The sequence below is a fragment of the Bactrocera latifrons genome, unplaced genomic scaffold, assembly GCF_001853355.1.
Source record: "Bactrocera latifrons isolate USDA-ARS-PBARC rearing strain unplaced genomic scaffold, ASM185335v1 scaffold_513, whole genome shotgun sequence".
Classification (NCBI taxonomy): Eukaryota; Metazoa; Arthropoda; class Insecta; order Diptera; family Tephritidae; genus Bactrocera; species Bactrocera latifrons.
Window position 1 is genome coordinate 31372 of NW_017537172.1, and position 24891 is coordinate 56262.

At 38.7% G+C, this 24891-nt stretch overlaps 2 protein-coding genes across 2 annotated transcripts in view; both read left to right on the forward strand.

The window, feature by feature from the left end:
* The window catches only part of LOC108973981 (zinc finger protein Xfin), a 46205-nt gene extending 24399 nt beyond the window's left edge, over positions 1 to 21806 (forward strand). The window contains exons 4-5 of the mRNA XM_018941549.1: positions 7518 to 7721; positions 21467 to 21806. Of these exons, the coding sequence (XP_018797094.1) occupies positions 7518 to 7721; positions 21467 to 21785 (523 nt within the window). The 3' untranslated portion in view covers positions 21786 to 21806. The remainder of the gene's footprint in view (positions 1 to 7517; positions 7722 to 21466) is intronic.
* A 941-nt stretch (positions 21807 to 22747) lies between these two features.
* The window catches only part of LOC108973982 (cytohesin-1), a 79112-nt gene continuing 76968 nt past the window's right edge, over positions 22748 to 24891 (forward strand). The window contains exons 1-2 of the mRNA XM_018941554.1: positions 22748 to 22983; positions 24159 to 24232. Coding sequence (XP_018797099.1) covers positions 22902 to 22983; positions 24159 to 24232 — 156 coding nt within the window. The 5' untranslated portion in view covers positions 22748 to 22901. The remainder of the gene's footprint in view (positions 22984 to 24158; positions 24233 to 24891) is intronic.

The window sequence follows — 24891 nt, forward strand, 5'->3', positions numbered from 1 at the left end:
CCTTTTTGTTAAATGGTTTATAAAAATGTTGACTTTTAATGCGCTCATAGAGTGATTGAGTCTCGTGCTTCGAATGGCAGATGTTTCAGGTTTACGAAGAAAGCGAGGATATCTAACAGGCAGGGTACAGTTAGAAAACTTAATGAAATTGAAACAATTTTAAAATACATTTCTTTAATAGAGTCATGTTATCATGCTTTTAAAAACATTGTACAAAAATGGCTTTAAATAATATAAAGTGTGGACCATTTTCAGGTTCCCTTCTTTTTGAAAGAAAAACACAGAAACTTAAAATTTAAAGGGACATATATTTATTATTAATCGAAAAAAAACTCTTTGGCATTTATTTTTTGAAGATTAACTCTCTCAAATGTTGGCCGTGGCTACGTCTCCGGTGATTCAACCGTTGAATCCAATTTTCGATGACTCGTTCGAGGCTTTCGACTTGTAACTGGCGAATGATACGCGTGATGCGTTTCTCCAATACCTGAATCGAAGCGGGATTGTCCGCATAGACTTTAGACTTTCCATATCCCCACAGAAAAAAGTCTAGCGGTATGATATCACACGATCTTGGTGGCCAATTGACTGAGTCAAACCGTGATATTATCTACTCACCGAAGTGTTCTCACAATAAATATATTGATTTATGCGATGTGTGGAAAGTGGCCTCATCTTGTTGAAACAAAATGCTGCCAAGATCAAAAGCTTCAATTTCAAGCATCAAATAGTCGATTGTCATGAAGCAATAACGGTTATGTTCTCATCGGCATCATATTGAAGAAATACAAGTATGGACCGATGTTTCCATCGGCTCACAAACTACACCAAATCATTGTTTTTTCTGGATTAAATAGCAGCTCTTGAATCTCTTCCGGTTGCCCTTCGTCCCAAATGTGGTAATTTTGCGTTTACATAAATATTAAATATTTTTAAAAGTTTTTCAGGCGTAAGTCTTTCTATGAAGAAATGCCAAACAATACTGATTAAAATAACATGACATCTTGACACAACTCACGAGTGAACTACCAAAAGAAAGGCTATTAAAAATTGTATTTCAAATTGGATCATCCGTTATATGACGTTACGTTAGGTTAAGTATAGCTGAACCCCCTTAATGGCAAGAATCACACTTAGACTATTGTCTTCGCAAGTATAAGAGTTTAACATTCTTAAATTCAATTTCATTTTAAAGCAAGCAAAACACCAAAACCTATTACAACTTTACCACTCCTTTTAATTATTTCTTAAAGCCTCGTCACAGCTTCGCATTTTCGTATTCCAATTGAAAAATCAATCAAATTATATATTCAGTGCATGATTCACTTCATTTTTCTCGAGTTTCTCGAAATGTCACCAGTAATTAGAAAAACTTTTGTGCCGTCGTCTGCTGGCATCTGCATACAACTCCACCTTCAACTCCATGACCGTGGTGTTTACAACACGCGTACAAGTACATACACACACATATATGTCTAGTAATAAGTGTATGTGTACATACTACATAGATGTAGCAATTTAGGGGGGGTGCAACGAAAGATTACTTTTATGTCGAAGAAGTTAGTAGGCGCACATTTAAAAGCTTAAACTGGCCTAAGGTTAGGTCACATTTGATAAAAAAGTAAACTGGTTATATTAAGTCTCGGAGAATTTGGGTAGATCTCGATTAACCTCTCTAGCTCCCTATGTTTTGAAGAATTTTTATAGATCCCGATTAATCAGTGTAGATGCTATGTGCTCCAAATAGCCGCATACGACATTCCAACAAATGCTGATGTGAGAACAGAACTTTGGATTTAAGCAGATTTCGTCGTTTTAATTGTCTTAAGGATTCTGTAGAATTTTTAGTAGCTTTCAAAAAGAATTTTTAGCATATATTATGTTGCTGTTGGTGAGTCAATAGCTTGAATCTTATACGCCTCTCTTTTCGAAATTTATTCACTCTTCTAATCCACGAACTTTAAAACTTATTTCAACTTAAGAGAATGTCTTTATACGACTATTTGTAATCGGTTCTTCAGCGTTTTGATTACCTACGTTACCACTATTCCCTGGTATCATCAGTCTGATGGTAAAATATTATACTTTTCCCGAGAAAGGAATCGGTCTGTCTATATCCTTACAAATTTTAAACCTCGCAGAGAATATTATATTATATCCTATCCTCAATCCTAAAATCGCCTGACAGATTCGAAAGAGATTTGATATCTATATATCTTCTTACAAATTTGAAGCATCGAAGATAATGTTAAACTTTTCTCAATCTATTTATTATTACCATTAAGATTCTTTTGCATATGGCTCAAGCAACTCATGACTTTCGATCTTGGACCAAGTATTCTCTGGTTAGCCAAAGAACATCCGTTTGAAGGCGCGCTAAAATGAGGAGATGCACCATCCGACCGAAAACGAAACAACAGACCCGGATAAGAGACTCCCTTTTTGATCACAACTTCGAAGTCGTAGATAATTTCGTCTATCTTGGAACCAGTATTAACACCAACAAAAATATCAGCCTCAAGAGCCAAGGCAGAATAACTCTTGCCAATAGGTGCTACAGTCAGGTGGACTCAATCCGAATAGTTAGGCAAATGAGAAGTAAAGTTCTCTCCCGACCAACAAAGAACAAACTCTACAAGTCCCTTATCACTCCCATCCTACTATATGGCGCAGAGCTATGGTATGAGTAAATGACATCATCTGATTAGTCGGCCTTAGGAGTGTACACGAGAAAAGTTTTGGGGAAGATTTATGATCCTCTAACGATTGGCAACGGCGAGTACTACAGTCAATGGAATGATGATCTTTATGAGATATTTGGCGACATTGACATAGATCAGCGTATCAAGAGGCCGCGACTCCGCTGGGTACGTTAAGTTGTCTGAAAGGAAGAGTACACATCAGCTTTGAAGGTTTTTCGATTCAGTACTCGCTGGCGGAAACGGAAGAAGAGAGGAGGACTGTAACCCTTTTGTTTTTTGGCTTAGAAATCACGAAGCAAAAATTATGGTTCTCGAGAGCCAGTTTCGAACTCTATTCAATAGCTATATATGTTGGTCAAAATTTTAGCATCCAATGAGTCCAACTTTCATGGCTCCCCCCGCTTAAAAATGCACTTCTTTTGCACCAAGCAGAAGTTCTTCTATTTTTTATGCGTCCAGTCGACGAGCCATGGTCACCCCACCTTCTAACCGACCGTCTGTTGTACCGATTAATTAGCATTGGTAATTGATGTTTGCAAAAGTTTTGCCTACGATTTCTACATTTCGGACGTTTCAACACAAAAATGTGTCCAACTGACCGTACATCTCCTGGTGTGTCTCCGCTTTTGGCGGCCGGCTATGTGTTGTCCGGGAGTTGCCCTTTTTTGCGTGTGGACACAACGCGCTGTGGCTATGTTTGGTATTGGCTCGTAGCTCACGGTGATGTTATTGCAATGGAAGTTTTGCAGTTGTGGTCCCGGTTTATGTATGCATGTTTGTTTGTACCTATATATGCGGATGAATGTTTGCAGTCCATTGAACGTGCCGGCGTACATTAGTTTGGTACGTGACTTTGGTGCGAATTACTTTTGCTTTGATTTAATGTAATTAAAAAATTTGTAAGCAAATTTTAAAAATATATACATATGTATGTATGTATGTATCACACATTCGTATGATTAATTAAATGGTAGCAAGTGGCAGAAAATGTTGCAAAAAGTGGTAGGAGGTTGCGAGGGTGCCTTTACTTGAAAATAATTTATTAATCGCTTTTACCGCCCAAACTTAATTGAGAAAGCTCTATAATCATTATTTCGATTATTTCTTTACCATCTTCTTTGGTATAAGCTGAAATATACACCCTTTTAGGGTCGTTTCCAGAAGATTGTCACGGCATGCCCTCCAATCTACTCTACAAGGTATTTTAAGTTAGAAATTCTTTCTTTCGGTCTCAGGAACTATCCTTTGTAAATTTAATTGTGTGTTGTTCTGAAGAACCAATAGCTTACATTAGTTTACATACCTAGGTCTTATGGCTGTTTCTCGATAGGGATACCTCCTTTCAACAATAAGTATCAAATTTCGGGGGTGCCAAACATCCATACATATGAAGAAAATACTCAAAGAATTTGGACATATTAAGTAAATCAAAAGTCTGCTGAGACGGTTGATTCGACCGAGTTTATCTGGAGAGCAAAAGATGTGAAACCCAAGTTTTTTAAGAGAAGAAGGAAGTGTCCATCTGATCTACCACTCCAAGGCTTCTACCAGAATTGGCATTGGTTTAGATTTCACCTTACAACTCGTAAGGTATGAGTTTTTTGGGAGCAAACAGCTCATCTCATTTCTTGTTATTCGCCCTGTTACTAAAGGATCATTAAATAGTGTACAATAAATACAGAAAGTGGACGTCGAAAACTCACATCCATCACAGTCTGATCTTAATGAGCAAACTCTATTTTACGGGCTGTTTATATACCATAATAGTACGCACAACAGTTTCCTGTTGCCAAGGTAGCTCCGCACCCCAGCCCTGAGGTAGTCGGATATCTTAAAACTTTTCTAGAGAGCGTCGATCATATCCACCCATCTAGCGCTGTTGAAGACGTTTCGGACGGCTAGAGTCGCCAGCAACACTATTTTTTCAATGATTTCACGATGTGATCCATTTTGGCACCGGTTAAGCCAAGTGGCTTTGCTCGAGCGCCGAGTTTCTTCATCACTATTTTATACCCGAGTCCCCAAGGGTTTCTCCCATTTTTTCTTTTTGCTGTCGTCGATGGCGTTCAGTTCTTTTTTTGCTGCTTTGTATTGGTCGGCTTCCCTGCGTCTGGTTCTCGTGTAGGATCTGCGAAGGTGGAAGCTTCTCCGTCTGAGTTGGGCGATATTTTCAGTCCACCAGTAAACTGCTGCTTTATGTTTGTTGTGGAAAGCCTTGAGCATTGATTTTTGACAGACTTTTGCTATATTAAGCATTGTGTGCTCGACAATTTTTCTAGCAATAATGGGGGAGTTGCTAGATGGGTTCTGGTCGTCTATTGCGGAGTTTAATTTCGTAGTATGTAGTTCCGAAATGTTCCACATTCGTGCTCCAGTATTTTTTCTGAGCTGGTTAGCATTTGTAGTATTAGTAAATAGTCATATTACTTTTATAGTTAATTTAACATGGTATCAGTTACCATGGTTAGAATGATCCTTTTTATATCCAATATGCACCGTTTTGTTCAACGATTTCTTTTGTTTTAATTAATAATTTAATTTAATTTTTGTTATAATTTCATAGCTCTTATAAAAACTCTCGTCCCTATCGGCCAAAAGTTAAAACAAGTGACTTTCGCCAGCTTCTTGTGCGGCTAGAATCTACCAACCAAGCTTCTGGAGCTCTGATGAGTCTGGTGACCTGACCCTATCTTGATAGAATAAGATTTCTCTTGACGATTGCTTCCTTCAGACGTCCAAATGTTGGCAACATAGGTCCAAATTTGGTTTTTGGCCGTAGCAGATCATAGTAGTAGATGTTTATAATATAACGTTGCCGTAAGTTTTTTCCATTTTAAAAAAGAAACGATTTGATTGCGATTCAGCAGCGATTCGAAGAAGAAATCAAACAATACTGCGTTAAGCAATCACAATACTGTATGAGAAGCTTTTTTAGTATGAAATCCTATCTTTCCAACGCCATATAGCCCAATCGTCCCAAATCGTCAGATGCAGATCACGTAGAAGCGTAAAGCAAATTTTAAGCAACGAAAATCACTTTATTGTTTTTCAAAATATTCTCCATGACCATTTAGTTTATATTTTACGAACGGGAATAAAAATAAATCATTTGGCCCCAAGTCAGGAATCTACGGCACGATTACTCATCAAATCAATGCTTTAAGTGATCAAAAGTGTGGCTATTTCAGTCAAAGTGTGAGAGCTTTCGTTGTCGTGGTGAAGAGTCTTCGGCGGTTGGTTTTCTAATTTCTTGAAAGACAACTTGTAATTAGAGGTTTAGGTACCACTCAGAATTGACAGTTCTGCGTTATGCCAGTCATATGGTTGCGACATGACTATAATAAAATAATATTTAATTCGATTTCTTGGTCAAGAAGAATACTTTAAGTTACTCTAAGCAACACAAATAGCGCTCTTCGGTTAAAACGTTCTGAGTATTCATACCATCAAAAATGTCAAACTTTGCGATAAAGTTGTGAGTTGCAATATTCCTACTATAGGACTGCCAAATCCAGAATTATAAAAGCAACCTACTTACTAAAGCTATCGATTATTACGATTATTAAAATAATTGACTTAAAATAATATTATTTAATAAAGAAAGACCTTAAGGTAATCGATATATTGTTAAACACTCCTTAACTAGTTTAGAGGCACGGTGTTCGCTGTCCTCTCCGAGGGCATACTTGGGAAAAATACCTACTACTGTCACTCGAACACTGCTAGTAAAGCTCTACTGACTGAAAGCCGGAAACTAAGGCTAATGAAGATGTAGACAGTATACTTACTTACCAACTTTCACGATGAGCTTCGACCTATTCGCGAAAGTCTCTCTCACTCTGACAGGAAATCTGCTGTTTCGTCCGGGTATGACCATAGAGATGGGATGTCAGATATGTAGGGCATGCAAAGGCTGGACATATATTTGATATGTCAGAGTCGAGTTTGATCAAGTAGGAATTTACAATATCCATAATGAAGCTGCGCAGAGGTCTCTCTCGATTCTCGTGCAAACTTGAGCTCGTTGTCTGCAGTGGGTAGTGGTTTGACTCTAAATACGCCATTCACTGAGGGGGAGTCAGTGAAGGTTTAAATGGCTACACTGTGAATGACGGTCAGAATACGTTCGAAGTCTGGTCGATGTATTGTTTTATGTCGTCGACGTAGTTGAATAAGGACCTCTTCATGCTCCTAGGAGGCGTTTCCGCTACAAGCATGTGATTACATGATCTCTAAGAAAGCACCTGAACAGAAACTGCTTAGAACAGTTGTTCGATGGAAGACCTACCATTGTAGTCCAAAGTACAGTATTCTGACATGTCTGTAACCTCCTCATCTGTGTTTCATTGCATCCAGGCGACCATATTGGTACAGCTTAGTTAAGAACCAGCCGGACGATTACTCTTTAAGTATGTTACCCACAACGTTTTTTTGTTGTTTTCGCATATGCTGCCGGCTAGCAACTTTTTATTATTTTACTCCAGTGCATAGTTTCTTTCTTAACAGACAAAACCAAGGTATTTGACTTTCATCATAAAACTGCGTAATCTCTTTAAGCAATCACTTTCCTCAAGTCTCCAGCAATGTATTTACCACCTCAATTCAAAGTAATTGGTAAATAATCCATTTAAATTTGTTTTAAAATCTTTTAGCACAAAAAATTATATTTAGTTCCTTGCACAACCTTTCCAGCTCTACCTTCTCACATCTTATCAAACACTATAATTTCCTAGTTATCGGTTAAACACCTATTTATATTTATAATTCATACAAATCTCTCTTCTAAATATCTAAGTACTCGCGTATGCTTCACAGTTACATGCTGAAAAAACACACAGCGAGTCATGCCACTTTGCCGTCGGAAAATGCTGAAAATACTTGTAAATATGAGAATTGCAAATATGTTGCCGCAAGTGCAAGTTTACTGCGCGTTCATGCGGCATCACATGCCAAGGAGCAGCTAAAATGCAATGAACCATCGTGCAACTATGAAGGGAAAAGTTTGCTGCACTTAAAGAGGTAAGCGATTTAATATTTAATTTCATATTTATACCAAAGCGTCGTCTTTGATTCGGCCAACACTTAGTGAGTGGCAAAACGAACGAGCAACTTGCATAAATACATTAATTGGAGCAGTGCTACACGGGAGGTGTTTCAAATGTGTTTAAGAGGTTTGTAAGCTTGTGGAAATTGTGTTCAAAAGTTTTAATAAGGGACATTGGTGCTGTTTATTTTAAGAGACTATTCTGGATCCACGGAGCGTCAATTTCACTTTTGGGAATAAGAAAAAATTATACGGGGCCAAATCTGGTGAATACGTTGGTTGATGGATGTTATTCTTTGCGCTCTTGGCATTAAATTCGGTCAAAATGGTGGCTCTATGCGAAGGTGCATTATCGTCGTGTAAAATCCATGAACTTTTCTTTCACAAATTCGGCCTTTTAAGACGTACATATGTTCTCACTCAAACTTGATTTTTGAGCCGCTTTGGTGTAGATTTTTCGCTTCTGCTCTTTGTTTTTTCTCTATTCCGATGATTGTTGACTTGTTTGCATATCAAACTCATAAACCCATGTCTCATCGGCAGATGTAATAATCTTCATGAATGTGCGATCGGAATTCACACAATCAAGCATGCCTTAAGAGACCTGTATACGGTACTCTTTAAAAATAAAGTTCAGCTTTGTCGAGACGAGTCAAGTAAGAACGCATTTCGTACCCAAAATATGCACTAAAATCATTCGGACCGACTCGCGAAAGATGCTAAGCTCTCTTGCCATCTCTCTAACACTTAATTCACGATTTTCAAGCGCCATATCTTCCACATTTTTCATATTTTCATCAATTGAAGCGGTCGAAGGTCGTCCAAAACGAGGTATGTCTTCAACGATTTCTCGATCGCTATTGAATGCTTGGTACCACTAATTAGTTGGTAACGCACCTTACACATTCTCTGTATATTTTAAAGATCCTCTGATGTTTTTCAAGCAAAAGTAGTGGCAATCAAGGTACTTCTCCGAAGTATATTTTTTTTCAGGCCGGCATGCATTCAGTCCGATAGCAGACTGCTATACAGGCCTTGAGTTCGCTGACAGTGAGCTCAAGGCTAATCGAGGGGTGTATGACCCACTAACAGAAGCATGCAGTTACTTCCATGTGAGACTTTGTTGGGTGACTAGTCACAGTAGAATCGTTATCATTGGACATTGTAGAGCCGATGAGCTTGCAGGAAAGAAATCACATCCAGTTGGGAACTAGGCGGTGATCGTTTATCTTTGTGTGTTCGGGCAAGAAAAAACCCCTACACAAACCTAATGGCATCAGAGCGTCTATGTATTCTGTACCTAAAAACCGTGAGCTTGAGCTCAACAATCGTTGTTCAGCAATCAGCACTTGTGCTGATTTCATTCAAGTTTGGAAGTAAGCGGTCTATTGAACTCTCTCTCTTAGCAAAGTTCACATAATCGCAATGACAGGTGTTGTTATTAGTCCTTAGGCGAGGAGGCTAAAGAATTTGAATGCCGTAACTTATCAAAGTTGAATGGAAACGGCTCGACGCTTTCTCCTCCACTGTTCAAACAGAAGGTTGAAGCATCTCGGCTGTCATAGCTTATACGAACCAGGCGAATTGGCTAAAATGGATTTTCACAAACCTCAATATGTGCAACTGGCGCAAAGCGAGCACCTTGTCGATATACGACAGTCTCTTTGAACCATATCTTGGCCGGCCCAGCGCCACCAGCTGTCTACTTGGGATTATTCGTGGCCTCATGAATATCAGACGGTTTTCTTAACCTATCTTAAAGAACCTCTGACTAAATCTAGGCTAGTTCGAAGCATCTTGCTTGCCATAGCATCGAAGCACTTCGAGAATTGCCTAAGGATATTAGCCACCTCAATAGTTTTATGGCAGGCTCAAAGATCCATAGCCAGGAGTTCTGGACATTACAACGAACAGGCATCTCTTGCTGTCCAAGTGGTATTATTCATGACTTCACGATTAACGGTCTTTTGACAGAACCTTACCTAAAGAATATCTGAATAAGATTAGCTCGAGGTAAGGTCCATCTCTTCTACGAACCAGACGCGCTTTGTCTATACACGACGAGATTTTTGATAACAGTTTGTCAAAAAAGTCTTGCGGAAATCAATCAAACACGTGTTAGCGCGTGAAATTAGCTTTCCAAAAAGGTATATCATGACCCGATGTGACGAATAAAAGTAGAACTATGCGCTCTCAGCGCCAACTAGCGAAAATATCGCAAGACTTTTTTGACAATCTAATACATACTTCAATAAGTGGGACTATTCGTGGCCGAACGATTAGCGATCTGGTTTCTAATGTAACCTAAAGAACCTCTTGAGGCATCTCGGTTACTATAGTCTCAACGAAGTAGGCGAATTTTCCAAAATTGATATTAACCGTCTCAACAATTTTGAGGTAGGCGGGCTCTTTGTGGGTACACGATGGTCTATTTGACCCATTCCGAGAAATTCTGCGAATCACAATAGACATAATCCAATTAGGATTATACGTGGTCTCACAAATATCAGCCCGTTTATCTAACCCAACCTAGAGAACCTCTGACTATGACTAGGTAGAGTAAGGTTGAATAATCTCGTTGCCGTTCCGCTCAACAGCGGTCTTTCCGATCCATTCCGAGGAATTCTGCGAATCACAATAGACAAGCGTCTCTAGCCTCTGGCTAGATTATATGTGGTCTCACGAACCTCTGGGAATTTATACACCAAAAAATAAAAGTTTTGTTGATAGTTAATTTCTGACTTCAAGCGACCATCCTTCTTTCTAAGTATAGTCACATAGGTGTTTTAAAAAAAATCCTATATTCCACAGAGCTTCACCATCAAATACCAAAACAATGTAACTGAATGTGCATATTCACTGTGTCTACGAACATGAATATGAACGTTTCTCAGCGCTTCGACACGCATGTAAAATTGTAATAAACCAAACAATGCAGCCAATGATCCAAATCAGAGGGAATCGCGGCTACCAACGAGCGCATATTTCAAGGTTAAATTGACTTCAATAACCGCCACCGCATTTACCCACCATTAACGTGCGGTCATAGGACCACAAGACGACAGCAACCAAGAAAAAATGAAAAAGGAAAAACGAAGAATGAAGAATGAAAACTGTCGCGCCCGCGCTTTGGCGATCATCGTCATACGCCACTGTAATGTCAGCAGTACAACAAAGTTTGCAGCAATCGCCTCGGCATAGTAATCATTGCAGCATACGATTACATGTCGTCGTCAACGTACGCGCGCAATCCAGCACATCTTCGTGCTGAGTTCGGCTCACATGCATTTTGCGCTTGTAGCTTTTGCCTATGTCATCGTCATCGTAGTCAGCTTCGTTGCCGTGTTGTCGTCATCAGCATCATCGTCGTCGTCAACATACGCACACTCGCCGCAGCATGAATGCGATCAGGGGCGGACAGCGTATTGCAACAACAACAATGCCAAACGAACAACTACTGGCGATACTCGCTGCAGTGGCAAATGCACAGCACAGTGCAGCCGCCAATTGGCTGAAGTCGGCGATATGAGCTGCTGGCGAGATCATCTCAAGTGGCTTACGGGGTAACAGGGCGGCGGCGGTGGTGGTGTTGGTGGCGTATCGACTCTGGCGAAATATTACAGGAATTCAATGCGCATATCAAAGCGATCGATAAGTCACGATTCCTGAGGGTATGGCTTGGAATTCGTTGTCGGTTGGCTGTTTGCTTGCGCGGTTTGCTTGCTAGCTGCCATGGTGCGCGCTTAGTGGCTAACTGCCAGCGCTTGCTTTTATTTGCCTGCGCGTCGTTAAAATTTCTATTTGTTTTCTTTCTTCAATACTTTTTGCCTTTTTTGAAGATTGTATTCGAGCGCCTTTATTCTATTTTTTCGCTGCAGAGTTGTATGTGCTTGCTGCTTGTGGTTGCTTCTAAGACGGCGGCTGGCCGCGGCCGTTTGCACGACGATTATGCGCTGCAACAAAATGTCAGTAGCGGCAGCTGCGATTTGCGAATCTGCGCCTTCGTTCATTGCCTTGCCTCCACCGTCTTTTGCTGTTGCTGCTGTAATTTTTTGTTACTATCGTTTTTGGTCAACTTGTAAATGTTTGCCCATCAATTTATGCATGCAACGGCAAACGGTTGTGCGCACATTGCAATTATGCCTTCGGTTTCTCTCTTCCAGTAGGCTTATCTGTCTTTTGTAGTGCCCGCTGCTGGCGCTGCTACCAACAATGCACGCTTACTTGTTTGCGCGATGATGAGTAGCTGCATAAGGTCCAAGTGGATAGCGCCAAGGTGCCCAAAATAAGTAGCGAATTAAGCTGATAATTATTGCAAGTCGTTGGGAAAGAGTGATGCTGCAACATAAGCAGTCAATGTAGTGATTAGTTTGGGGAAGACATATACCCATGTAATTATATATACATATGTACATACATAATTGTAGATGTTTGCCAGAGAATATGTGGTATTTGTCGTAAGATTTTTAAGACACATGTTGCGTTGCTCACTTTAACTCCTCTTCTCAATTTTTTTTATCTCTTTGACATTGAAAATGCTCCAAACGATCACCCTGATCTCATAAAGGAAATAGAGAAAAATCCGTTATTTTTACTTTAAATTGTTGCTTTTTTATAGCACAGTTAGCAGGATCAATCATGCACCGTTTTGTTTAATTACTTGTTGCCATTTTGAAAGTCATTTCACAACTTCATAGAAATACTCGTTCTTATTGACAAAACACTCAGTCGATTTTCAATGGCTTCCTTTAAGACGAACTTTTTACCAATAAAATCGTACGAGAGGTGGAAATCACGCTGTCACAAGTTCGTACTATGAGATCAATGCATAAGAATCTCCCAAACAAGATTCCGGAGCTGAGGCTGGCGAGTCATAAAACTCGCTGTTGTCCTGATGGAACTCTAGTAGCCAAAAATGGACACTTCTAGGCAATAACTTCCTTCAAGTGAAGTAATCGTTGACACCACTACTTCGAATTAAGAGTTTTGTCATATGACACTAGTATATAGTTCCTTTGTCAATCTCAGCAAACAAACACCAAAACATTCCTGTTCGTAAATCTTCGCTTTCCCAGGTTTACGCTGATTTACCGCAGTTTCGAACACGAACTTTTTCGTTTGCGGTTTTCATAAGTGAGTGACTACCAACATTTCCATCACCAGTAACCATCCGTTTCAGAAATGAATCAATTGTGTTGCAATTCGTAAATGGAAATTCAGTCCATGAATTAAAATTTCGTAAGATAGCGTAGGAAGTCGACACCATCACGAAAAAATTCACTGTATTACCTTGAACGCGATCTCTTACGATCTGTAACAGATCCATATTCCTACATGGGTACAATACTGAGGGTTTTTATTAATAAAAGCACTAAAGATTTTTAAAATAAAACAAAAAAGTTTTGGGAAATCAATGATATTCTTTCTTCCTGTGAAAGTACATTCAATGCCATTATGTATGAAAATCGATTTCTTTTACACGGCCACCATGGGCAAACTTGCAGAAATCCAGACGCTGAAACAAATTTTCGACGGTTTTCAAGCGTAAATCGGCCGATTCTACTGCAATTTCGGATTCGATATTTGTACGAAGTTCATCAATCGTTGCTGGCTTGATGGCATAGACCACAGAAAATAGTCTAACAGCGTCAAATCGCACGACCGAGGCGTCCAATCGACTGGGTCATTTCGTGAGATAAAACGTTCACCAAACTTTGTTTTCAATAAATCGATTGTGATATTCGCTGTATGGCTTGTGATGCCGTCCTGTTGGAACCACATATTGTCCACATCAACCAATTCGGGGCAAAAATATTCGGTTATCATTGAGTGGTAGCGATTTTCATTCACGGTGTGATGACGGTCTTCATCATCACGGAAGAAGTACGATCCAATGACGCCACCGGCCCATAAACCGCACCAAACCGTAATTTTTTCGAGATGCAATGGTGACTCATGGAGTACTTGTTGTTTGCTGCCTGACCTATAACGCATATTTTGCATTTTGACGAAGCCATTCAGTCAAAAATAAATCTCATCCGGATCATTTTCAAGTTGTTGCCAAACCCAATTTACGAACATTCGACGATACTGGTGGTCAATTTTGTAGTGGCGTCAATGTGATCTTGTAAGGCTGTAGGCCGTCTTTTCACAAAATTTACCACAACGACATCACAGAGATGCCCAACGCTTGAGAACGACGTGTGAGAGACTGATTTGGATCTTCCTCAATTAATGCGCTAGAGGCAGCAATAGTCTCGCCATTACAGACACTTCTTTGTCTCGCTGGCATGGGAATACTTTTTACCAGGAATAAAGGGATGTTCAACTTATTCCAGTATGAGAGCGCCTCAAAATAAGCGTTTTTTATAACATTTTCCATTATAGCCAGATCGAACGAAATACGATTTTTTGGGCATTTTAAATTAAAACACCCAACATTTAGTACGAATAAAAATTACTATATAATGGTTATTTATTATATGGAGAAACTATTTAAATCTTTTTAAAGTATATTAGAACAACTGACTTTTGACCTTTGAATATCCAATAAAAGGATTTAAGCTTGTTAGCTCTCAATCATTAAATGTTTTTAATCATTTTCCATTGAAAATAATACTATGATGCTTCAAATTACAAAACGTTTCATCAAATGCCTTTAAATTTCACAAACTTATTTAATTTTCATTGTTTTACATTTTTTATAAGTGGTCTTGAACGATGCAACAAATCSCTCCATTTACATATTTTTTTGGTAAGATTTCAATCTGGCCATCGGTCGTTTCCAATTAATAAACGTCAAAACCTACTGAACTCGATTAGCTGTCAAAGTTCAGTAGGTTTTGACGTTTAACAATTGCTCTCTCACTTTCAGTGAGAGGTGAGTTAAACATCTCTTTATCTCTGCTTTTTACTGTGCTCGTGGATTCAAATTTTTCCACTGGACGCTCAATTCTTGATCTAAGAGAACGATTATGACGACTATAAATTGGACGTAGCGCTCTTAAAGGTGAGGCCACTGACGCCGAATTTAAGTATTCAATTATAATAATTTGGTTATAATAAATTCGTTGTTAGATCGTATATCGTCGAAATGGTAAACTTTACTGAAAAGAAATATCAAAAGAAAAATGATGGCGTCGTTTGCTGTTAAAAGCTCGTCTACGGTTCCCTTGAAGATTCCAGTCTAATGCTGTAATTGTGATGTAGTAGGGCATTTGAAGTTTAGCTGCCATAATACTCCTACAGAAAAAAGCTTTGTTGTTTGGAAATTTGCCTTAAGAGTTTAAAAGTTTTTCAAAATACTATTCCTAGGCCACCAAGCTTTGAAGACTATGCTACAATAGTACCCCTTTAAAACAAAAAATTTGCACAAGCTATGTTCTTGCAAAGATGAATTAAAAATTTAAATTTTTGTAAATACTATTGCTGATTCCATAAGTTTATAAGCTTCAGCTACCATAATGTTTGAGGAAAACCGATTTTATAGTTTTTCAAAACGCTATCCTGAGCCAATAAGCTTAGAGGTTTAGTTACCATAATTTACTATTTTAGAAAAAAAAGCTTTACAAAAGCTTAAGTTAAGAATTTAATGTTCCAAATAATATTCAATTAATCAAAAGTTTTGCGAAATCTATGTTCTTGGAAAGCTACTTTGAGAATTTATAAATTTTTCAAAATACTGTTCCTGAGCCACCAAACCTTGGAGCTTAAGTTACCTCGATATCGCTTCAGAGCAAAAGCTTTGTTTTTGCAAAATTCTTCTGTGCTTAGAAAGCTGTTTTTAAAGTTTTCTAAATACTATTCTTGATTTTTAGTTTTAGAATAATCCTTTAAAGAAAACGATTTGCAAAAGCTTGAGTTAAGATTTTAATAATATTTGAAATAATATTCCTTAATATCCATTCAGATCAAAAGCTTTGCAAAAGCTATATTATTATTGGAAAGTTTAGTTAAGAATTTATATGTTTTTCAAAATACTTTTCTTGACCCGCTTAGCTTTACTTACCTTAATACTCTTCTAGAGCAAAAGCTACAAAAAAGCTATATTCTTTCAAAGCTCTTCTGTTCTTAAAAACACTAAGCTTTTTAGTTTTAGACAGCGAAATGTTCCTTTAGAGACAAAAGTTGTACAAAAGCTATATATTGGCCAAGTTCTTAGAAAGCTGGTTGAGTGAGTTTTTTTTTTTAAATTGTTCTGAAGGCACTAATCATTGTAGCTTTAGCTATCATACTATCTCTTTAGAGCAAGCAGAGCTTTTTAAAAGTAGTTATCCTGGGTCAATGAGTTCAGTGAGTTCAGATACAAGTTCAGGCTTTCCAGGTGGTTCGTATTCTGAACAAAGTGTCAGAGAAAGGACACGAAGATAATATTCCCGTCGCTATGCAAACGTTGAACTTGCTTTATTTGTTTTACAAAAACCTCGGGCTTTAGAAAACATAATTTTCATACAGCTTATTTTCATTTTTAATTTTTTTTTTTTATAATTGCATCCAACACATTTTCCAGGCTTTAGTCATTTCTCGCATTTGTCACAAAATATGTTTTAGCATTACTCGCCAAGCAAACTAATTGTGAGCAATAGGAATATCTGCAATTAGTGATCGCTGAACAGCGTTTATTGCTGCTGTTGTTGCGCGCCTTGCTGTTGTTGTTGTTAAGCATGCACATGGACTTGTGAATTTCCCTTTCTTGTTCACACACACATACACACACACACAGAGGCACACATATCGACTTTGATCTGTGTAGGATTGGTCGTCGTTGTGCTGCTGTCAGGGCTGGATTGTGGCCGCAACTCCACTCCGAAATGAGGTGGCGAGGCACGCAGACCATTATTTGCCGCTAATTAAGCTCACCGCGTGCGCGCACAAACCCACACACAACACATACATACAATCGGATATATTTACAGATAGAATTTACAACGAACTGAGCGCAGCGAAAAATACCACTTGCCAATTCCAGCATAACACGCGTTCCACCGCGCCTCATCTGAAGGTCCTCTGGCGAGCGACAACACGGGTGCGCGCCGACGGACGCACGGACGGATTAACGTACCGAGATACAACAGCAACAAAAGCACTTTTGTTGCACTGCGTTTTTTGTATTTTTTGTTGTTGTTGTTGTTTTTGTCCACTATCGATTGGGCAGGCGGCTTCTGGAACGGCTTTGGTGGCAATTAATTCCACCATAGCAGTCCGAAAACTGATAAATGCTGTGAATGTGCGCGCTGCGCTTGGCCGGTGAATCGATGAATTGATGGCGGGTCGCGCGGCGCTTACATACATACATACTACTTGTATGTATGAGGACGGTCCGATAATGACTTAGCTTTACTAACCCATAGTTTCGCTATTGGAAAATAAATTTTCTCTCGTGTAGTGTGATTTCGTAAGCAATTGTTGTCAAAATGTGTGAAATAAGTCGAGAACGCGTGCAACAAGTCGAGAACGTGTAAAGAAAGTCGAGTTCGCGGCTTAAAAAACCGTAGGAGAGCTCGAAGAGTCGGTAATTCGCTTCTGGTTTTTGAAAAAAAAAAAAAAAATCGTGGAATCAATATCGACTTTAAGGTAAGTTGGTCGCACGTCGGATTTTGGTCAATCTACTTTAACTGTAATGTTTAAGCGCAGGCTGAAGTAGTTCTGATGTTACTTAGTGACCGTCGATAAAACATGAATCCACTAGTACTCACCAGAAACGAAGCGACAGTCCAAACAGTGGACTTCATCGGAGAACTTGCTCCGTAGGAGTTAAAAGACTGTCATAATGTAGAATTATTGGTGACTTCGTGACTGGCGATAAAACATGTATCCACTAGTACTCACCAGAAACGAAGCGACAGTCCAAACAGTGGACTTCATCGAAAAAATTGCTCCGAACGAGGCAAAAGACTGTCATAATGTGGAATTATTGGTGACTTCGTGACCGGCGATAAAACATGAATTCACTAGTATTCACCAGAAACTAGAGGACAGTCCAAACAGTGGTCTTCATCGGCGAACATAACGATCACATTGCTATTCTATACGGAACTATTGGGCGCTTTCAAGCACCATTTGGCGAGAACTAAAGTTCTCTTCCACCAAGACAAGGCACCGGCTTAGTACTCCGCGCCCACCTTGGCCAAATTGGTCTGACCAAGCTAAAAACTCCTGAGCATCCAAAGTATTCTCAAGGTTTGGCTCCGTACGACTTCTTTTAATTTTCTTTGTCACAATAAAAATCATTCCTCGTCGAATGTGAAGAGTTTTTCTCCGACGGGTTGATGAATTTGTAGAATCTGCTTCTTCCATATTGGCGTAGACACCGCTTACGCAGTTAGACCCGAGTTTACAGCGGCAAGGCGGTTTTCATCTTTCCATTGATGGTGTTTTTTACGTGGCGGGTTTCAAACCCAGCGCCTTCCCACTTTAGTTCGCCTTTAAGCGGATGTTTTTTGGCTACTTGGTGTATACTTGATCTAAGACCGAAAGTCGTGAACTGCTTGAGCCATGTGTAAAACAATCGCTTTTGGCCACTCCCAAGTGAATGTCGCTAAGAAAACCTACCTTACTTGCGTGAACTTCTACACATGGCTCCATCCTCCGATAACTGTACAATGAGTGGTCTCGAAAATCGCGAGCTAAATGTGGAATATTTTCAGAAATAAAATATCATGCTTCCCAAAATTTTCGTCAGCCTTTGGTAAGCCAAATAGTTATTGAACCAACCTCGTATGTGTGTTGTTATATGTTATGTTGCAGCATCAGGCACCAGTCGTCGTCGTCGTCGTCGGCGCGTTAGAGTCGTGTTTTGGTGATTTTAACTCACATTTCATTTCATTCGATTTGGACATTTTCATCTGATTTCAGTTCACTACAGCCGAATGGCGAATTAGTTTCGTTTGTACGACTCTTGTATTTATTGTTGTTGTTGCTGTTATTCCCTGTAGCACTCGTACAGGACGAGGCAGAAATTCCTCAACGGCTCATTGTGGTCGCATATGGCCATTGATTAGCTGTTGCTGCTGGTTTATATGTCCAGTCGCTTTGGGTCGGTATTCGCCACCGTTTGGGGCATGGTGCAGCATGTGCTCGGCACTGGTTGTTGTTGTATTTCGTGCGTATTTCTCATTATTTATTTCCTTATTTCCTTGTTGGAGTTGAGTTGGGTCATTTTGCGCGCGCGGCAATGATGTGTCGTCCATCGATAGATCGATCTGTGGCGGTGTGCAAGACTCTTAAATTAACAATTAACTGAAGTTTTGTGCAAACTTTCGTTGCCGGTTGCCAGTTTAACGCTTTGTTTACTACCTACTTGTACGAATTACAAGTATTTATGCGGTTAAGCCACGAAAAAAATACTCCAGAAAATAAGAAACCCGTGAATGCTTGTTGGTTGCTTCACACTTTATCCCTTGCTAAAACCACATTGATCCTTTCTTAAGATAAGTGGTGGGTAACTTTGAGCTCCAGTGGTCCGATTTGTAATTACGCTTGGTAGCTTTCTCTTTGAAAGAAGCTTAGTCTCTGAGTTTTGTCAGCATATATTGTGAAACACTTAAAAGCTTGAATACCGTTGCGTCTCTGAAGTGGTGATTCAGATTATCTGCTCTGATTTGTTATAGATTTGCCAACTGAAGCTATTAATGCTAGAATAGCAACATGAACTCACTTAATTTATACTAATTACCATCCACAGAGCTCGCAGGTACTATAAGAACTCCAAATCTTGGTACAAGCGCTAAAAAGAACTTCCTTTCTTGGATTTTTTCCTTTAATATTGGTATGGGCTCCATGTTTTTCGAAATATCTTTATATTCTTGTCCAAGTATTCTAGTGGAAAACACCAGTCAACATTGTGAGTCTTACGTTCATTCCTTTGAAGCCACACTGAGAACACATCTATTTTGCAACGAAGGTCTTTTGAAGATTCAGTCCTTTGAATTTCGACATAAAAAAGATAGAATGGCATAGCTGTTGCAAAAATTTCAGCAATCAACTTCCGTTGAATCCCTCAGATAGAATTACTCCGTTTAAGCAGAAGTGTTCTATTCTTTAGTCTAGTTCAGTCGGCGGAAGATTCTTTCGTGGTCTGTGAAAATATTTCAGTATCTCGGTTTGCAAAATGGAAGGTGAGAGCATCTTTGCGAAGGCTTACTTCGTGGACTGTGGCAATATACACGTCTCTTTTTTGTGTAACATGGAAAGTGAGACCGTATATTTTACAGTTTTTGTTCGGAGTTTCGGAAGTTAGGGTTTTTTTTTATCTCAAAGTCTTACATCTATTCAGGGGGCTGTGCCCCCCAATGGAGAAGAAATAAAAATGATGAAACAGCATTTTGTGATGGTTTTCTATTTATTTTATCTGTTTTATTATTGTTGTTGTAGTACCTAAATCCCTTTCGTAGGAAAGCGTATAATCAACTGTACGTAAAGTCACTTAACGGTAGGTCCAGGATACGGGCTGTTTCTACAAGTTGAACCAAAGAAAAAAGCGTGTAAAGCATGCGAGGCACGATGCGTGGTTAGTGCCATGCGGCTCTTTGCTTGCAGGACATATGTTTAGTATGTCAGTGTCTTATTTGATCTATCAACAGGTGTTGTTTCGACTCCAAAAACATATTTCATTGGAAGAGTCAATGAAAATGTTAAAATCTCCACTGTAAAGGGCGATATACACGTCAAGCTAATTCCCACCACAAATTGGATGCAATGATCTAACCCTGTTTTTAACTTGGTTATCAATAGAGCAACTCATAGCAGGGCTGCTCTATATCCCTCTGATCCGTGTCCGGGATCTCATGGGAGTTCTTCGGCAAATTCTTCTTCTACAAGCTGTACAAAGGTGTACAGTGGATGGAGCCACCCTAAAACTTGTACTGCCAACGACATTAGCCACCTAGTTCGCACACTGCGCCGCTCCTTCAGCTAAGTGGCTAGCAAAGGACTTCCACGGTCTCGAGGAACTCAAATTTTCAACATGACTCCCAGTCTGCTGAGCAATCTTCATCTGTACATCACTCTCTTAATCCCAGGGTTGCTACAACTTTACCGTCTCTATTTTATCTAGGGTTCTATTAGCTTTTGGAGCCAATTTTCTACCAATCAACTCACTTATCTTTCAAAATGACTCAACTGCTGATATTGTCATAATCTTTTTTTGGAATTTTCCCTGTCTTCAATTTTGAAAGCACCGGAGCAAAGCTTCTTGAAAGCGGTACGTACTTTAGATATAAGAAAATATAAAAACTATTTCTCATAAATGACTTAGAATTTGTAAGTCTCTTCACTTGGGAAATTATTCAAGTCATACAGCCGTAAAGCGTTTGATACTCAATTTCAAAAGCCTTGGCTGAATAAAATCCGGGGCGATACCGGTAACGTAGAAAGATGTCGATACGTTTCTTCATAAACGAGAGGAGCTATCAAACTTTTATAGTACGTGCAATCACAGCTTTCCCCTACTTTATTTATGACGTCTCGGACTAATATATATTTCTGTCAAATTCTCTCCAAAAAACGGGATAAATTTGTTATCTGTATTTACATATGCAGTTCTTGAAGGTAAATTCCGTTCGGCGTGCCAAAACGTAGTTGCCATATTTTTTAGAGAATTTTATGATTAATCTAAGGAAGGTCTACTGCAGCTTTGAACTTCCTGAGCTTGTATCTGTACTCTTAAAAGAACTTGAAATAATATATAATAACCTTCTAACCTATCTTTTCCTGATTACAGACACTCCCGCACCCACCTAGCGCCAGCTAAGTGGTTTACGTGCGACAAGTGTGAATTCAAGGCGCGCATCAAGGGCCATCTCAAGCGTCACATGCGCACACATACTGGGGAAAAACCCTTCCAATGTCGCTACTGTCTCTTCCGCTGCAGTACTTTCGACAATTTGCGTAAGCATGTGCTCAAAACCGGCAAACATCCAGGAAAATTCATCTACGAATGCGAGCATTGCAACAACGTTGGGCAAAAGAAATCCTTCAAAACCAATTCATATCACGAGTTTCAGGCGCACAACGCAGAAATGCATGGCAAGAGAGAGTAGGCTGCATAAGTAGCACAGAGGTAGCGGTAAGGAACGTGTTCTAGTCAATTGATGCCAGCTATTTATATTATAAGGTAAGTGCCTGCGGGCCAACTATCGGTTAAGTCACCGGTTAATTACCCAATAGCGTTACAAGAAATTTCTTGTAAAGTTGTTGTAAGTTTTATAATACCGGATGCAATTTATTAGAGCTATGGCAATCGTGTTGCTGGGTTAGAGCAGCAGGCCAATCAATTTCTTGCGCTTTCCAGGTGTCGCTGCTAGAACTGGTTAGAAACTGGGCTAAACGTCGCCATAGCGCCATCTAGTAGTGAGTTTAGCAATGGATTCGTCGTCTATATTTATTTACACTTTATCTTAGCCGTCACATTATTTAGCTCGCCACCGCTAGCTGTTGCGACACTTTTTTACCTCAGCGAGGTTTGTGCCATTGTTAACTTCTAATCGGTTTATTTGGAGCAAGAACCTTGAATCAAGGTGTGTCTGTCGTTGCGCAAATTTTCTATAACCTTACAAAATTTCATAGTAAACGGCAATTTTCGTTTTTTTCCTAGCATATGAACTGTAGAGCCAAAAATATTATAAAACAATATTTTAAACCTTAAAAGGATATTTTTATTTTTTGTAAAATTGTCTGCAACTTAAATATTGATACAATTTACACACCCTGTTTGGAAGGAATAATGGGAAGTGGCAGGTAATCAAAAACATGAAAGTTGTCATTTTCCATTACAACTTTTCTGATACTTTTTGTTACTATTTTAGCAGCTCACTTCAAACGCAACAATAAAATTATTGTTAGACTTCTACAAACTATTATTTTAAGGCATAAATTTTACTTTTATACCTAAATTACTTTAAAAACGTCAAACAAATTTAATTTATGAAACATCTAAGAGTCAACAACTATGTGGCATCACTGTCACAATTTGACTTTTCTCTATGTGAAGAAACGAGAAGAAATAAACGCGTCGAAACTTGCAACGAAAAAACTCCGATTTGTGTTCAATTCTTATATTTGTGTATTGTGTGTGTGAAAATTGACAATATTCATAATGAAAATAATTAATTAAATCTATAAATTAGTGCGGTAAATAAAGCTGTGCATTAGCTAAAATGATTAGTGCGATGGATAATCGGTCGTACGGTGCGATTTCGAAGGCGTCCACCGCTGGTCGCAGCGACTTTACAGCGCCAGGTAAATTGAGTAGGAAAAAAAAAACGAAAAAGCAGAAAAGCAAAGCATAGAAAAATGAAAATACTGTTGAAATGAAGTACTTGCCACAATATAAATAATTAACCAATTGTGTAAATTCCAACATAATGAAGTATGTGTCTCCAAACAATTGTATGCTATATGATAAATAACATGGGCTTATGTATGCAAATAACAACATATGTATGTATATACATATATACGTGTATGTGCAACAAATTTGATGCTAAGCATATTGTTGACGTTCATGTTTTCATTGGTAGCCAGGTGAAAGTCCAGGAGCATAAAATATGCCCAGTTGTTTGAATGGATTGAAACTTATGTAAATACACAAACGTCGTTTATTTCACTAAAATGTTACAAAAAACAATATTTTTTATGGTTCTTCATTAATTGCAATATCTTAATCATCCAGTTCATTCCCTGTTGAGCAATGTATTTTGAATTTAATAAGCGCACATTGAGTTTACAGCGGGACACTCCTTGGCTGCCAACGTTCATTGACGTCCGTCCATATTTATTGAACACAGCAAATTAATTCTAGGCTGTTTTGGTACGTAAAGCAATTTAGCAATTGGCTTAATTGGCAAATTGGGGAGGTGGCTTACCTAATTTGTGTGCGACAACGAAGGTTTTAGGAAAGTAATTGACACACAAGAACTAGGCGCACATAAGAGCTGCTTGTGTTGTCAACTATTGTGAGAAGTGTAAAAAATTCAAGTGTCATTCTAAATTTATGACTGGCGATTTATTAAGGCGAAAATGGGTGATAAACATTTCCAGAAAAATTATTTGCATTTAGTTTTGTTGTAATTGAAATAGGCCACACAAATATAAACAGGAGGAACTGTCACAACAAGAGTTTGTTTTGCCTTTCTTTTGTCATAAAAATAATATTTATATATAATACAACTCTTTGCCGTTAAATATTTGTGCCAAATATAATATGTAAATGGCTTTCATAAAAAATAAGTAGCAAATAAAATACTGCCAAACAGCGAACCGCACTTAACACTGTCTTTTGCCATTCTCTGTGGCATGCTTTGCACTTTTCACCTGTATATATTTTAACTATGCTTGCTTACTGCTGTGCTATTTTATTTATTTTTGTCTGTCTTATTGGCTACAATTTTTTATTTTATTCTTATTTCTTGCAGAATTAACTCCTGAACAGCAGAAGCTGCTAATTGAGCTTCGTCGAAAAAAGCAGGAACTTTTGCTGGAAATTCAGGTAAGTGCTTTTGCTATTATTAGCATAAAACTTGAAATTTTTCGTTGTGCTTATATACTCTTCCATAGTTCATTAACTCCAATTGGCTCATACAAAAGCGTGTCTTGTCTTCCTGCAATTAATTCGTCATTTACTTCTGCTGCTCTCAAATACACTTCGTTTACTGTCAAAATGAGTCATATGTATGTGTAGTGATCAATGCGAAAAGATTTGTTTTGCTTGGCGCTTTGTAGCTCATTTCAAGTCATGTGCAGATTAGCTGCTCAGCCGCGCCTTGTAAAGCCAGACTTTGCTTCTTTGGCTTTGGTCAGACTGCAGTGCAAAGTCGCTAACGCTTTGTTTTGTTTTCTAATGTCAAACGTTATTTTTATTGTAAAAAAGACACTGTGTTTTTTAATTTGTTTCGGAAATAGTTTCCATAAAGCAAGTAACGCTGCCACAGCACTTTTTATTGGTTCCTCTTAATTTGTGAATACGTCATGTTTTTTTCTTATTGTAATTTTTTCGCTACCCCGCTTTTCTTTGTTTATTTGTTTTGCTTGTTTACTAATTGAGTGGCGAATTCGCTGAAAAGTTGAATTTGTGCAGCTTATTTGCATACATGCTTTATTGTATGTTTCCAATTACTCAATGACACACTTCTTATTTCTTAGACAGTT